Genomic DNA, 16631 nt, shown 5'->3' on the forward strand with positions numbered 1-16631 from the left:
ACCAATGACAACAAGTTCCACTCCAACATTGACACTGTGAGGGCAACATTTTTAAGGCACAGAAGCCTTGACATATTAGAGACTCCAACCAGCTAAATGTACTTAACGACAGATTGCCCAGTGTCCTCAGTGACAAACAATGGCGCCGTGATGACATTGTCCAACATCGATACACAAAGTTCAAAACAGCCCCTTGAAAAATAAAAATAACATTCCCACCCCATTGTCCCCAAATGTCTTGTGTTTTTTTTTTTTTTTTAGTGAAAGGTAAGGCCACTTAAAAAAAAAAGAAAAAAAAAAAATGAGGTTCACCAAAAAAGGTAATCTCTCACTGCAATCTCTGGGAGTGCAATCATGGTCAGATGGTCGATCAGACGGACAAAAAGACGCACACCAGGTGTTTCTCTTGGTTACGACATGATGGACAGTTTTGTAAATCCACTCGTCTGTGAGAATACGTCCCAGGCTGGGAGGAGGGAGGCGGCTAATCAAGTTCATAGGCTGTCCAATTCCTTGAGAGTCATGGGTGGAAGAATGGGAAGTGAGGGAGTGGGGGAAATACACCAGCGTTTGGGGGGGAAGAGTCAAGTCGCTCTTCGCAATGCCGCCATGGTTACCGTTTTCGTCAGAGGGAGGGTGCAGTGCTGAGCAACAAGTCCACACTTCATCGGTTTTGGTTTCGCGTCGGGATTTGCTCGTGGGACGTGGGGTCGGAGGAACATAATGTACAAAAAGCTAACCAACAAAAGCAGCATTGTTTATTTTCTTCACAAATTCATGCACGTTGGTAACCTTAATTCCCACAGCCCCAGTTTTTTTTTTTCTTCCATCATAAAATAAAAGTGTATTTTTTACACTACTACAACATGCAAAGAAAAACACTTTTCCCCTCCCCTTTTTTCTGTTCATATCCCAGTGTGTAGCAGCAAAACTTCAAAAAGGCCCAACCTGATATGTCAATGGATGTACTGGTGGAGGCACTAGATAAATGATGCTGGATAAAGATCCCGCCTCTTCTCCCTCTTTGACCAGTAAAAAACTGAGTTGTCGTCACAAGGAGATGTTGATGAAGATGAACAGGCCAAAGACTAAATGGGAGCTGTTGTTGTTGCTAAACTTGTGATGTACTGGGTGAAGACAACAGGATGAAAACATCCTCTGATCCATTTACAGTAAAGTCACAAAATGTTTGCTTTCTTTTTAAGGTTTGCCAAATTTTCACATTTTTCGTACACAAACCGTAAATCGACCTTTGTCCACCTAAGTGTGTTTGACATGAGGCTGACTGGATAATCTCTGCCATTTGTTGTGGCTGTACACAATAAGGGCTGATGAATGATTGAATGGATCTACATTTTTTTTTTCTTGGTAGTCAATGACTAAAGCCACAGAGGTCTGCTGTTTTTTGAAAACAGCAGATAGTAAGAGAAATAAAAATAGATCATTATTTTTTTTTCCATATACATTTTAAAGATTTTAAATCCTCTAAAGCACTTTCTGTTGATAGAGATTCTTTTTTTTTTTATCATTAATCACTCCTATCAATAACCTATGACACTGAAGTAGATGGCAACATTTCCATAATCATATTTATTCTTTTCTTCAGGCCGCTTCTTCTTCTCCGCCTGCACATTTTGAACAGCTGTTACAAATCAAAACGATGTGCAAATATACGACTACTGAACCGTTGTATGAAAACCTGAATGCTTTGTGAACAATGCTACATATTTAGTTTGTTTATAAAATATAATAATGTGTTTCAAAGTGGAAAAAAGAAAAGAGTTTAACCACCCTGTAACAGGTCAAAAGTGGGACTCTGGTAAGTGAGATTCGAGATCAATAAGAATGCCCATTTGAGATGATTGGTATAGTCCGGCAGTTGTGCCTTCTCTGCGGTTAGAAGACACTGGAGTCCTGCTGCTCTAGTCCTGTTAGTATGTCCAGTGTTGATCTCTTCATTTCTGCTCAGAGTGCACTTAAAAAAAATCTAGAAAAAGAATCTGGAAATACTACCACCACCACCCACTGAAATCTGCTATGCTCAAGTTCAGGTAAAAATCTTATACACTGTTAAGTCCGGTTAGTTTGCTTGTTCAGAAACAAGCATCACAACAAAGTCCTGTTTTTTTCCAACTGTGGCTGTTTTTCACAAGGTCAGCCGTGAAGGACAGAAGGATTTCAGTCTGCGGGGGAGCCTCTTTTCATGTGGCAGACAGTCATAAGGACAACTTTGATTTCTTCTTCATCACAGACGCGTCACCTCCTGCCGTTCCTCTGCCTCACAAAAGATCTTTAATTGTAACCCGAGTGACGCTTTCCGAGGTCGTTCCATCGGCGCGTCAGCGAAGAAGATGACTCAGGCCATGACGAACTCGGACTTCAAGTCGGCCTTGACGTCAGGCTTCCACACCGAGTCGTCAAAGTCCAGGTCCAGGGAGCCCTCGCTGGACATGCTGCTGTTGCTGTTGCTGCGTCCGGCCTTGCGGTTGGGGAGCCACTGGTATGGAGCGCGTTGATCTCGTCTGGCCTTCCTGCGCAGACGCTTTTGCTGCATCAACAGCTGCAGACGCTCCACTTTACAGCGAGTGGCACGGTTCTCAGTCTGGCGGATACGGTCACCTGGACAAAAGGAGAAGAGATTGGAAAGAGTCAGACGAATAGGTGGCTCTTCTTTATACCAGCTGGCAAATTAGTATAAGCAATAAGCAACTTGTTCAACCATTTTGCTAATATTCAGCTATTGCTAGGTTAATACTACTGCTAGGCTAATGATAATGTTGGTAAATGCTAATGCTAGGCTAATGCTAAGCTAATGCCAGACTTATGCTAACCCATTACTGCTGTTAATGTTAGGCTTATGCTAACGCTAGGTTAATGCTAAGCTAATGTTAATACAAATGTTAACAATAATAATGTATACTTTAATCATCACCGTAGTGAAATTCTTCTCTGCATTTTTACTAATTTTCCCTGAGGAGCAGTTGGATTGGGGTTAAAGAACTTGCTCAACATCCCACAGTGATGGCCCGGGTGAGATTCGAACCAATGACTCTCCGATTACAAGCCTGCTTCCTTAAGCACTAGGCCGCCACTCCCAATGTTAATGTTAAAGCTAATGCTAATGCAAATATTCTAGTTACTGCTTGGTATAAGGAGGTCTGTGTGTGTCTACAGAAGGCCACAGAGTCTGTTTGATAACACAAAGACAAACTGATTGATCATTCCCTTGACTCTGACACACACACGCGCACATGCACACACGCACACTATGTGCACAATGTGGCATTGAATCTGGGGCTTGAGCCTCCCCACTGAGCACCAGAAGCCCTTTCAGTGTCCTTTCATCACTGAATGAATAAACCATCTTAAATAGTACCGGGCATACAAACGAGAGAAAAAATATGACACTTTCTGATATATCAGCAAACATAATTACGATTGGCATGACTCGTATGAAGGTGCTCTTAAGTGCATTTCTAGCTGTTGATGTGCTTATAGGAAAGTCTGGTCTCGAGGGAGAAACCTGCTACTCCACTGTGAATGCTTTCTTACAGTGGCCAAGTGCAGGCTAATTCCATTATTGCGTATATTCGGGTAGCTTGGAAGGAAAGGAAAAGCAACCGCAATCTATTAGCTTGCTCCATTAGTATCTGTCTGGGAATTAAATAATTAAATAATGGGCTAGAATGTCAATAAACCGAAGCACACAGCAACCAACCCGGCCTCTGCTACACACCACAACACACACACACACACACACACACACAACTCGGGTGCATCACAGAAGCACACCAGAACACATACACAAATGCACAATACTGCAGACGCGCACTGTGAGGTGTACGCACGCATACAAACACGCACACACACGGCAATAGCAGCAACAGCCGCAGTAGCTTTTAACGTGGATCGATGGCAAATTAAAAAGACCTATTGATTAAACCTTAGCTCTAGTGCAGCCATCCATCTCAGGCCCAGGACAACGCTATTGGCTTTCAATAGAAAATGCAAGCGAATGGAAATTGTAAGCAGGGGAGGGGATTGGGGGGGGGCAAGATTGGGTTTTCTCTTCTATTTCTTTCATTATTATGGCTGTAGCCTGCTACTCTCAGCTCATTGACCCAACAACCCCATCAAAAGCCCCCACCGACTTTAACCCTTCTCCTAACCCTCCCCCTAACCCAACTCCCTCGCCGTCCTTCGGCTCTTGCGCCTTGGCTCCCCAGAGACGGCTAGGTAGGGCAGCATGAAAAAGGGCAAGAAGGAGGCAAGACAGTGTGGGTTAAGGAATTCCTCCCCCAGGGGTGAATAGGAGAGAGAGAAAAGGACAGAGGAAGAGGGTGGAGGGTATGGGATAAGCCGTGGGTGTCAGTTTTCTGAATCGATTGTGCTCTCCCCCTTGCTTCCCCCCCATCGGAATGAATACCGGACTCTGTGTGGGCTTAATTTACCTCTTTTCACTATTATTTGCTTATCGGGTCGAGCAGCAGCACAGAGCCTGTCCACCTGATATAAATATTCACAGCTGTCTGACGGTGCATCCCAAGGAAAATTAAGCTGCTTTTTTTTTTTAAAGCAGAGGATGTAAACTAAACGAGCATGTGGAAACACTGCAACTATCCATAGCGAGACAGGGTTACGTTATCCTACTTCCTGCCAACATGTCCAGCCCTGATAAAAAAGAAAAGATGCTGTACTTTTCGTGAGGGTAACATGGAGGAACAGGGGGCTGGGGGGGGGGGGCTGTCAAAGAGGAGAGACGCATGCTGTGACCCGAGTGCCTTTGTCCAAGGGCTAAATCTACAGTCCTCCTCTTCCGCCTTCTCCTCTGAATGGGCAGGAACAATGAAACAGGAAAAAGAAAAAACAACATTGCTGAGTGAAGTTTTCCTTTGCCAAGGGTAAAAATCACTAATGCTTTTGTGTCCAACTAGGCCTCTGGTTGTGATGTTGTACTCCAAACACACAGAATAAGAACAAACACGCAGAGTTTGGCTGGAGGAGGTCTTAGCCTTTGGCTTGGCAAGAGGGCTGGGAATGTGCTAGGCGCTACACCAAATACGTGTATGTGTGTGTTGTACGTGTGTGCGTGTGCGTGTAGCCATTCATCAGCGTCTCTACGGGAGCCCTGGGCAGCTAGGCCGGACACAGCTGGCCGCAGGGATCTCCAGACTATGTTTATGACAGTAAAGCTATTATTAGGGCTGGCTAAGAAGGCCAGAATAAACACACAGAACACACACACACACTCAGAATTTGGCCCACAGCCTGACTGTGGCAACTATGGTTTGTTGTGATCACAATAACCCTGAAGAACTCGGAGAGAGGTGGCAAAGAGGTTTAAAGATTTAACGAGAAAAAAAAGAGAGAGGCATTGATGCTTAGTGATACTGGACATTTAAAATGTGAGGAAGCATCTCAAACATTCTATATGTTACAAGATATACTAACAGACATCAACAACAACATCAACAACAACATCAACAACAACAGTTACCTCCAGTCTCACGCTCCTCTCATGGTTTTTTTTGTTTTTTCTAACCAATCCCCTTCCTGCATTTTATCACAAAAACTCCATCACAAGCAGAGCATTTTGTCGTCTAGGACCAGTTTGACACAAGCCTTGTGAAAACACAGGGCACTGCAGGGAAAAACTGAAAGAGAGCGAGAGGAAGAATGGGTAATCTATGAATAATCGATGCGTCAGTCAGTTTTCCTTGCGTTTAAGCCCAGCCCAGCAACACAGCAAGGACTTAGATAGGAACCGCGTGACAGAGAGGGAGAAGGAGGGAGGACGGGAGAAGGGTGGGAGGACGAGTGGGTGGAAGGGTTTGGATGTAGGAGGAGAAGCAAAGGATGGAGGCGGAAAAAAAGAGGGAGGGGGCTGCGGGGGGGGGGGGGTTGAATTGGTTTAAGGAGCTTCTCCTTTTATTGATTGTCTACAGATTGGCCTTCATTTGTAGTTGTTTTAATGCTGTTGTTTGTTTGTTTTGTCTTGATAAGACTTGTGATCTTGCAGAGAGAACATTGTGTTTGCTCAGCATCCAGGAAACAGGGGGAGAGGGAGGGGTGACCAATGACAGAGGAAGAGGAGGAGGAGGAAAAAGTATTGCAGCAAAGTCAGCCTTGGATTCTATTTTTGACTCACTGTCTGAATTTTTGAAGTGCAAATGTGGAAAAGAGTTGAATAAAGTATTAAAACTGTGCTTTGTGGCCGTGAAAGTAGATCAAAAGCTCTTGTGAAAAAACTACAACCTAATAGATGCATTATCTGACGTACCACACTTAGCAGAGCCAAATAGGTTAGAAAAACCTTGGGATCCCTGTAGCTTTTGATACCCATAAACAATCCTGCCGATATACTGTATAAGCCTTAGTTTGGAAAGAATCAGGACCCAATAGAGGGAGAAAAAAAAAGATCAAATTCCAACTAATTTGAGCGTTTTGACAGCGGCTGAAAGGGCATTGACAGCCCTGCAGGGACACGAGCTCTTCAATGACTTTTAGACTTCATTTGCATTCCCTCTCTCCCTCCTGCTCTCCTTGTCGACAATGAAAGGGCACCTGATGTGCTTGGCTGACTAGCTAGATAGCTATGTGCAATTGCTGCGTCGTTGAGCTGTTTGTGAAGCTACTGGTGCACGTGTGTGTCCCGTGTGTGTGTGAGAGAAGTGGAAAGTAAAGCCTGAATACAGATAATGGCCTACGCCTCAGCCAAGCTGGTCAGGGTTTAAATACAGGACTCAATGAGGTTAAGGGCAACGGATATTCGTCTCTTTCTTTTTCCTTCCCTTCCTCCACCTCTTTACAAAGTCCAAGCCTGCAAGAAGCTAAGGAGCTATGGTGGCTTGATTAATTTAAAAAAGGGAACAATTTGTGGCCAGAGGTGGCAAAAGTATTAGTCTTGAGTACTCAAGTAAAAGTATCACTACTTGAATAAAAAATCACCTTGGAAAAAGTAAAAGGATTGAAATTGCTCCTTTACTTGAGTAGAAATAAAAAAAGTACATGCTACTAAATGTACTTCAGTAAAAAAGTAAAGTAGACAAATGTCCCTTCAATAATAAGACAGGGTTTTCAAACCAGCAAATCCCATATGTTTCATTTTTAAAGAACTTGTAGAAAACTGGTACATGGAAATAAGTTAAATCTATTATCCTTTATGAACACATGGAGAATTTAGCACTAATTAGGGATCAAATTTTTAAATAAAATGTTTGAAGAAAAAAAAAAATGCAAATTTTGCTTAATTAGAGAACTATGGGACCTGTGTAACAAAAAAAAAAAAGCTCAAACTACTAACATTTCTCATTTAGCCTCAAAAGAATCATGTTCTCCAGGTTTCTGGAATGGAGACGTTCCCTTTTTGGTCTGAAATTGAGTCCTGCTGCTGAGAAGCCTTTCACAAGCAGCAGAAGCGGTTGTTGGTTTACGTCTTTTTACGTAGTGACGTCATATTCAAAGGTCTTAAAAGTAACAAGTAAGGAGTAAAAAGTACAGACATCTGTATAAAAATAGTGAGTAAAAAGTAAAAAGTGGCAAAAAATAAATAAATACTCAAGTAAAGTACAGATACCAGAAAAAACTACTTAAGTACAGTAACAAAGTATTTGTACTTTGTTACTTGTCACCTCTGGCCATGGCACAGTGATGCGTTGGGACACAGGAGAGGAAGGCGATGGTTTCAGAGATCACATTGCCCCCTCTCTGTATCTCTCTGTGTGCCTGTGGCAGCTGCAGTGGGAGTGGGACGAAAAGGCAAGTCTTTAATCCCACCAGCCTCCCTTCCTCTTCCTCTGCCCCCACAACGGCTCAGCCTGGTGCCCTGTTTACAACCCCCTGTCCACTGAGTACCATACAATGGAGTGTGGCCGAGTATGGGTGGAAAGGGGGTGAGCAGAGGGCCAGAAGGGGTATAATGGAGGTCCACTCTACCCAGTGCAGGAATTCCTCCCCAACATACAACCAATAAGGGCATCCTTAAGCCTTCCTGTTCACAGTCAGCACGATACCTAGGCCGATTAGCACCGTCCACTCAGCAAAACAAGCACTCCACCCGTGCATTTGAGATACAGCTTTTATATTTACACTTGTCTTCTTCACCTCGCACATGAACTCGTAGTGAAAAGGCCAAAGGCTCTCAGGAGACAGCAGAGCTATGTGACATTTTCAAGAGCCTGTTTCAACCTGGGTTTGACTGCGTGCACACATTCAGGCACATGGAAGCACAGGGATTGTTTCTCTGCTTCTTTAAAGGAAGTCAGGTTTCTGTGAAGCAGAGTTAAGCTGCAGAGTTTAGTCCAGTAAGTCCTCTATCAGGTGTTGGCTGGTAAGCCCGTCTCAGAGAGTTTAGGCATCTCTGTTAAGACATCAGGTGAAGCAGGAGACAAACACACACTCATTCCGATGTTCACACAAACACAAAAGTGCATTCATTAGCTTGGTTTTCATTACCTTTGGAAATGCGCAAAATCTAAATAGAGCGATAAAAACTGGTAATAGAAACACCCGGATATTGAAAAAAAAACACTCAAATATTGCTAAAAGGGTTTTATGCTTTCATGAGGAGGAATTTCAGACGTTTCAATATTTTATTGTATCGCAAAGTGTTATGGAAACACTTTTTCCGTAAATACACGTCACAGAATGTGACGTACCTGGTCACATGACCACTTCTCCTCGTGAAAACATGGTGCGGTACGTGTAAACAGAAGAGGAGACATTTCTTAGCATTATACTTTTAAATTATTACTGCCATAATAGACGTAAAACAACAAAGGAATAAGGAGTGTTATATATACGGAGGTTTGGCGCGTCCATCTTCCTGCTGCGAAGTCTCGCAAGATGAGATTTCACAGGAGTTACAAGGTTCCTGTCCAAAATAACCTTCAATGCAAACACGTTCAAAGCGCAATTACACTTTGTCAACATTTAGGAATACCGCTTTTATTTAGCGAAAATCTGTAATGGAAACACAGCTTTTGTAACGCCGAGTATAATTTTGCTTCTTTTTGTCATCGTTTTGTAGCAGTGTGCAAGGTAAAGGATCATAGCTAGTTCTGAGGAAAGCCTTTGGAACGGGATCCCTTGCTTTGTCTCTGGTTAATAGGTGGACTGTTGGTCGACAGAACAACAGGATAAAAACATCCATATGATGAATAGAGGCTTAGTGTTGTGGTTTTACCATCCCCGTCTTCCGCATCCTACTCACTGCCCTCGACTTCAAAAAGCCAATTCTTTTCAGAGCTGCGTGTTAGAATAAATCTATTTAAAGGCCAAATGAACACAGACAATGCATTGATGTACAACACAGGCATGGAGAAAAAAAAAAAAAGGGTGAAGGGGTTGATCAGGGAAAAGACAAAGATGGATTTTACAGATGAGGCAGTTTTTTGGACCGCAAATGGTGGGAAACAGCAGCGTGGGCTGTTGGACGCAGATGAGGAGACATGACAAGAGTGGGAGAAGAGGGAAAGGGAAGGGTGAATGTGTGGGTGGGGGCAGCCAGGGAAAGGTCTTCCCTGAGTTAGGAAAATAACTGTGTTATTCCAACTGTTCGCCAATGACTTTCAAAATAACTGGACATTCCCCAAAGAGTCTGTGATGGAAAGTCCTAAAACAGGAACAAACCAAAAGACAAACAGGAAGGGTAAACTTTCTACGAATTTATCAGCATCTCATCAACAAGTTTCAGCACTTATGGTAGAAGATGATTACACAGAAGACGACAATACTGTTTCTAACCCTTAAAACACACTGAATGTTATTCTGTGTGACACTTAACATCCCGTCTCCCTACCAGGGGGAAAAACAACTTCAAACACACAAACCAACTGCCTTAATAGTGTTGTTTGAACCTCACCCAGCCCCCAAGCAGAATGGGTGTATCAAAGTTTGTCACGCCCTCGGCCATACTGGCTACAGCTACAAGTTTTTAAGCTCTAATCTAATCTAAACTTAGCCTATCCCAGTCTTTAGGGGGTAAATCCTATCTCAATCTCTTAGTTGTGAAAAAAAAACAGTCAAATCCTGCCTGCATGAGGAGTGAAGCCTCACTGAACAGATTTGGAGAAACGATATCATAAAGAGTCATTTTTCTGTTCTTAAACTACAATCACATTTGCATGAAACGATGTACAACTTCCGCACACAACTGAGCTTAACCAGCTATGATGAGAGTACAAAGAAACAAGGCGCAATTGAAGTTTTTGTAAGATTTGAATGAAAACATTAGTTCCACGCTTTAGTCGTTACACACACATGCATGTAAGCAATCATCGGCAAGTGTAGAGACATCTGCTTCTTAGAGGCTTTAAAGGATGCACAATTACTTAATGTGCGTGGGGGGTGTTTCTGTTTATGTTCATGACATGCTTGCATGAACAGAAGGGGGTGAGGAGTAGAGTCACTCACCAGGGGGTTTGCACATGCGAATCTGGCTCTGGCACTGCACCAGTGGATGGAGAGTCGGCGGGGGGCTGCTGGGGATGCCGGTGGGCACAGAGGTAGCTTTGGCAGAGAGACCCGCCATAGCAGCAACTGGGGGTGAGGGAGGAGGCGAGGGGGACGGAGAGGAGGGGGAACCACATTGGGTCTGGTAGCGGAGCTGGGTGAGGGATGGGGGCATGCCCTGGTAGTGACGTGTGGCACTAAGGAGGTCATTGAGGATCTGGAGGATGGTACCAATGTCTCGTCTAGGACGCCCACTGCTGTCCTGGCAGTTAGGGTGCAAAGTGCCTGAAAAAGGACAAATAAATTAGTTGCACATTCAGCTTTAGGACACAAAAAGTGTTTTTGAATGGAGGTCTTCTAAATCAGTGGTTCTCAAACTTTTTTGGCTGAAGTACCCCTTTCTCTTATTTCTTAATCCAAGTACCTCCCTTTGTCCAACTACAACAATTTGTTCAAAATTCTGTGAAAAAACAACTGTAGAGCGAAATGATGGATTGAATGAGTAGATTTTATAGAATCTCACTTTGTAAATAAGTGGAATGAAACAGTATTTAGTGCCTCTTGAATGGATTTATTTCTATTGTTTTTTTTTATCATTTACAGTCATGGTGTGGACTCAAGACTCTTGTATTTTTCAGTTCATGTTCTATTCAAAAGCATTTCTATCATCATTTTGTGCGTTTGTGTCATTTTGTTGTTGTTTTTCTGTTCTTTTTATTATTCAGTATATTTCTCTTATTTTGTGCGATTGTGTCATTTTGTGTGTTGCTGGTAATATTTAGTGTGGTTGTCATTTTTAACTAAAAATAAACATAAAACCCCATATTTTAAATGCTTTTATTTGGTAATTTTCTCCACTCTCTCTCTCTATCAAGTACCCCCAGTAGTGCCATTGCGTACCTCCATTTGAGAAACACTGTTTTACATCATCTCAATGATTGTGGCTGAAATGAGCAATGAAAATTAATATTCTCTCACCTGAAAATGTCCCTGAGAAAACTCCAGGGGCATGGTTGACAAAGCTCTCAATAATGGCACCAGGTTTACGGGAGCGTGACGAGGGACTGGCGCCACTGTTGGGGTTGTTGTTGCTGCAGTTAGCCTGGAGGGGACAGGATCCATAACTTAGTGTTACAGATCGAAAATCTGAAAACACAGTTTAAGACACAATTTGACAGCTCGAGCGAGCTGTGTATGAACAAAATGTTCCAACGCATGCTTGCAGTATATCTGGGGCCTATACAGTAAAGGTTATAGGCCACGAGAAACTTCAGAAACATGAGCATCTTGTTACACGAAACTCTGAGCCAACTAAACATGGTCAACATGCAACTTCACCTTAGCTAAACTTGAGTTACACAACCTAAAGTTAACTGATACTCAGGCTGTATTCTGCCTTAGAGTTTGCTGTCTGTTGCCTGTTTGTCATGTATTTGAAAGCCTGAGGAGGAAAATCCCTTTCTGTTTTCTCCCTACAGAGCATAGCCGTCTTTCTCTTAAAAACATCCCCCACACCATACACTAAAAGTTCCAGAAATTGAAAAAAAAACACATTAGGTTGGAGGAAAATGAGTAAAATGGGTCTGCAGTTGGATTTTAAGTTATCCAAAAATCCCATCAAGGGTGACACAACAATAATTACCAACTCTATTATGAACCCTTCCTATTCTGGTAAATTCATGTTGAGAGTACCATTAACAGCTTGCAAGAAATAACAAAGAAATATACATAAATGTCTTAGCGTGATGTCCGCGAGCAACGGTTTGGTGAAATATACAGAGCCATTAAGCTGCCTTATATGATGACAAATTATAAGTCAATCAGACTGAAACACCATTCCTCATTAGTCTAATGAATCACATAGAGAATGATTCAGTGGTGAACCTTGCAACTGGGTCAAAGAGTAATAAGACTTCCCCTCCTGTGCATTCAAGGAAAGGTTAAGGGGCTAAGATGACACGTGGTCTTCACACAATACATTTAGATTGATGGAAACATTTCTCCTTGGCTAGTTTGGCTTTGTTTACAGGTAACCAACTGGCATTGAGCTGCAATCCTAGTTTTTCTATATAGAATTTCATCTTCATCTCTTTCTGTGTAGGTTAATATTTACATTTAAAGTTAAATGAGGAAGTCAGTGCGATGATGATTGCAGATGCTTACCTCAGGGCAGAGGACGGGGGCTACAGGTTTGACCTGGCTGATGTCGTGGCTTGGTTGGCCTGAGGAGGTCTGGTGGTAGTGGTGATTGTGGTGGTGATGGACTGGTGAGCGGAAAAGACCCCCAGGGACATGAGTGGAGCGAGGGGAGTGGGGCGGAGGAGGAGGAGTGGTAGGGCTACGGTGAGCTGAGGAGGAGGAGGACGCTGACTGGTGAAACATGGAGGGGAGCGGCTGGTGGTGTGTGGAAGGGAGGGGGAAAGAAGTGGAGCTCGCAGAAGTGGAGGAGGCGGAGGAATGGACAGGGTGGGGCTGGGACAAATGGGGGCTGGGGTGAGTGTGTGGATGGTGGTGGTGAGAGTGTGGGTGAGGGTGGGGGACACGGGGCTGCAGTGCAGGCTGTCCCATAGCAGCCTCCGTGCCGCCGCGGGTGATAAGGTGCCGGTGCTGGAGTTGGGGGCCGCCGGATTGCTGGGCCGCCAACTGGAGCTGGACAAACATCATGTGATCGCCAACCCGAAGGGCAAGGGTGAGGGGGGAGCGGCCAGAGAGAAAGTCACTGACCTGTAAAAGAAAAAAAGAAAAGAGGCTTTAATTCTGAAAACACTTTAAAATCAGGGTCATTAAGTAAAAGAAAAAAAGAAAAGAGGCTTTAATTCTGAAAACACTTTAAAATCAGGGTCATTAAGTAAAAGAAAAAACAACAAGAACTAACAGAGAACTTTAACGTTTACCCTAACTGAAGTTTATTTTTGCTAAATGATTGCCTGGCTGCTTTAGATCGTGACTTTTTAATAATCATCATCTACTTTTCACTTACATTCATTAAGTCAAGTAATGGTCTATTTATACTTATTTAAATGTCAAATCGAATTAAATGTTAATATGTAACAGCGGCCTACCCACTAACAGGAAGCAAGTAAATTTAGAAGGAATTCTTTTGGAAAGCACACAGAAAAACACACAGTCCACCCTTGCTTGCCTCCCACTTGTCGCTCTGTCCGCTCTTAGTCAGCAGTGTCATTCAGCTCAGAGACAAAGGCCACCCTTCTGTCTGGCCCGGGGCCTGAAAAATCAGTCCCACGTTCAGGAAATACACCCCGCCTGTCTCTCACACACAGAATACTCAATTGTCTGTGGATCTGGAAGGGCTGCCCATTTTTGGAGCTCTGAAAGCGACTAACAGGAGCCAAGTGTGGAGGCCTTCACTGACCCAATCGTGGCCCGGATGGACACACACGCGCACACACACACACGACAGCAGGAGTTGTCACGACTTGGCAGCAGGATTCACGCTAAATAAAAGTTTTCTTGTCCTCCTCTTGCATGCCTGGGGCTCTGAGGCTTTGGAGTATAGCAGTGTGTGAATGCACAGTGTCTGTGATGTGTGTTGCTAGTCAGAGTCGTGCAGCAGTCAGAAAACTTTGCTGGGTTTTTGAAGACTCAGCAGTAATGACGTTTTAGGTTCTCCCCAAATAGAAGCAAACAGAAACAACCAGTAGAGCCAAATAGAAAGTGACGGTTGAAACAATGTCTACTTCCTGTCCCCGGAGGGTCCCTGACTGTAGGAGAGGCTGGGAGCAGAGATGGGAGGATGGGGCAAAGACAAGAATGTAGTCCGAGAAAAAGAGAGCATGAAATGTCCTGAGAAGACAAAAAAAATAAAAATAAAGAATAATGAGGAGACTGCGAAAATAAATAGTCCAAGTAAAAATGCAAAGACCGATAATGAAGGAAAGGCCTGAATGCAAGCAGCAGAAGCCTGCTTGCATTTGGAGAATGCTTTAGAGATGTTGGCCTGTAGTTAACCCTGTGAATCACCAGGCTCTGCCCTTCATCCCTTCTCTCCTTTTTCTTCTGCTTATTTATTTCTTTATCGACCTCTGCCTCTCTGTTGCCAGGGTGACCTTTTGCACATTGGTATTGACATGGTGTGGAAAAAAGGGATAGAGGGAGTGGTGGTGTTGGTGGCGGTGGTTGAGGGGGGGGGGGGGGGGGGGGTGTTTGGGATGATCTGAGAGATCAAATTGTAAATAACCAACTGCTACAGCAGCAAAAATCAGCGTATGGGCAACAAAAATAGAAAACTCAGCTTTCTCACAATGCAAACTCAGGCACTAATGACTTGTTGATACAGTCCACACCCACCATGATTACCCTGTGGTTGGGGGTAGTAAACTGAGGAGGTCCAAGGCGGGGTGCGAAAGGAGGAGAACAGGGAAGGGTGCCCTGGAAACTCGCCTGATTAAAAAAAAAAAAAAAATAGACAAGTGTGAGTGTGTGTGTGTGTGTGTGTGTGTGTGTGTGTGTGTGTGTGTGTGTGTGTGTGTGTGTGTGTGTGTGTGTGTGTGTGTGTGTGTGGCTGCTTGGGGGTGGCAGAAGGTAAAGAGGGTGTGTGTGTGCGACGGGGGAGGAGAAAAAAATAATAAGAAAAGGAGGGCGAGAGAGACGCAGATAGTGTCTGTGACTGACAGCTGTCAAGTGAATGAGTCCCTGGCTCACCAACCCACCACCAACAAACATTATAGAACATGCACACAAAGTCAAACACCCCCACAGGGAGAACCTCTACTGGTGCTTACAGCCTGCACAGGCTCTAAACGGGGAGGTGGATATACCAGAAGCTAATCTCAACTGCTCTGTAATTGGTCTTTAAATCTGCATTAGGGGCTGGGATGCACAATACATGGTTCACTATATCAATATCATCACATGCAATTCTACCATAAATGATATAATACAAGAAAAATCAGACAACAACGCATTGCAATATCTGTCTCAAAGAAAGACAAATATCCAGTCTATAATTTCTCAGTTTATTTACTGCCATTTAGTGATAGTTTCACAGAAGTAAATGCAGACGAAGAAGAAACACCGTACAAAAAGTGCACTAAATCAAAGTTCAGAGCCTTTTCAAAGTCAGACAAACCAGCAGAGCCTTCTGTTTTGATGAATGGTCTTTTCCTCCTAAAGCCCATGACCGTCCCTAAGGTGTAACACTGGCTGCCCTCTCTTTTTACATCTTTACCCCCACTAAAGTTTAGCTCAGCTTAGGGGGCTGGTGACGGTCACGATTATGCATTATATCAAATTAAATAATTTTGTGATAAAAACATGCATGTTTCTCGCATATAGTGTGAACCTAAAATGACAAATGCAAGTTGAAAACAAATTGGAAGAAAAAAATTCTTAGGTATTGTAAACGACAACCAAACATACGTATGTCTATTAATCTATAAAAGGTACCAAACAGCATTGCATGAATCTGAAGCATTTTTTAGAACACTGCAGAGAGTATGTTTAAAGATACTGGCATCATCAGAGATGCTAATTATTGCCTAGACTGAGCAGGCCTATGTTGTTGGCTTTGTGTGCATGTTTAGCACACAGAAGGGAAAGGAAAAGGCCGACAGTGAATGACAGCGGGAGAAATAAAGAGGAGGCTTGATTACCCTTATAATGAGTAGTGTGGATTATTCCGAACCACTGATATGAAATTCATGTACCGGTACTCATACTCCAATACAAACACCACATGTTAGTTTATACACGTGCAGTGTTAGAGCCTGCATAACCTGATATGACCCAACCTACGACTCATGGGGTCCCAACATGTAAACACTACCCACCACACTTTAGTCTTCAGACAGGAAAGTAAAAGGCCACAAACCCACATAAACATAGTGATAGTCAAAATGACTGGGGACATTCTGACCACAATTACTTGATTGGTCACTTTCAAATAGTTGCAGTAGCCTTTTATCTCCTCTGAAAGATAAAGTAGACATTCAAATGTGGAATTCTGTTACTTCAAACTAATAGCTACACCGTTTCTGACGTGTCGTTTTCCTGACAATCCTGAGCGCTAGAGAAAAGGTGGGCGAACAGCTTGTCTTGTAGCTGGGAGCCGCGAGCTGTAGAGCAGAACACCTGAAACAGGGCCTGTTTCCTGAGGGATGGGAGGAGGCGGAGGATGATACAGCGAGGCCTGTCTCCCTGCCAGAGGCTAGATTTGAGAG

General features: G+C 43.5%; 1 protein-coding gene across 1 annotated transcript in view; it reads right to left on the bottom strand.

Moving 5' to 3' along the window:
- Positions 1-243: 243 nt before the first annotated feature.
- midn (midnolin) overlaps positions 244-16631 on the bottom strand; it is a 29415-nt gene continuing 13027 nt past the window's right edge. Inside the window, exons 6-9 of the mRNA XM_028444134.1 lie at positions 12616-13176; positions 11431-11554; positions 10414-10737; positions 244-2619 (exon numbers count right to left, since the gene is read on the bottom strand). Of these exons, the coding sequence (XP_028299935.1) occupies positions 2357-2619; positions 10414-10737; positions 11431-11554; positions 12616-13176 (1272 nt within the window). The 3' untranslated portion in view covers positions 244-2356. The remainder of the gene's footprint in view (positions 2620-10413; positions 10738-11430; positions 11555-12615; positions 13177-16631) is intronic.

This window comes from Gouania willdenowi, chromosome 4, assembly GCF_900634775.1.
Source record: "Gouania willdenowi chromosome 4, fGouWil2.1, whole genome shotgun sequence".
Lineage (NCBI taxonomy): Eukaryota > Metazoa > Chordata > Actinopteri > Blenniiformes > Gobiesocidae > Gouania > Gouania willdenowi.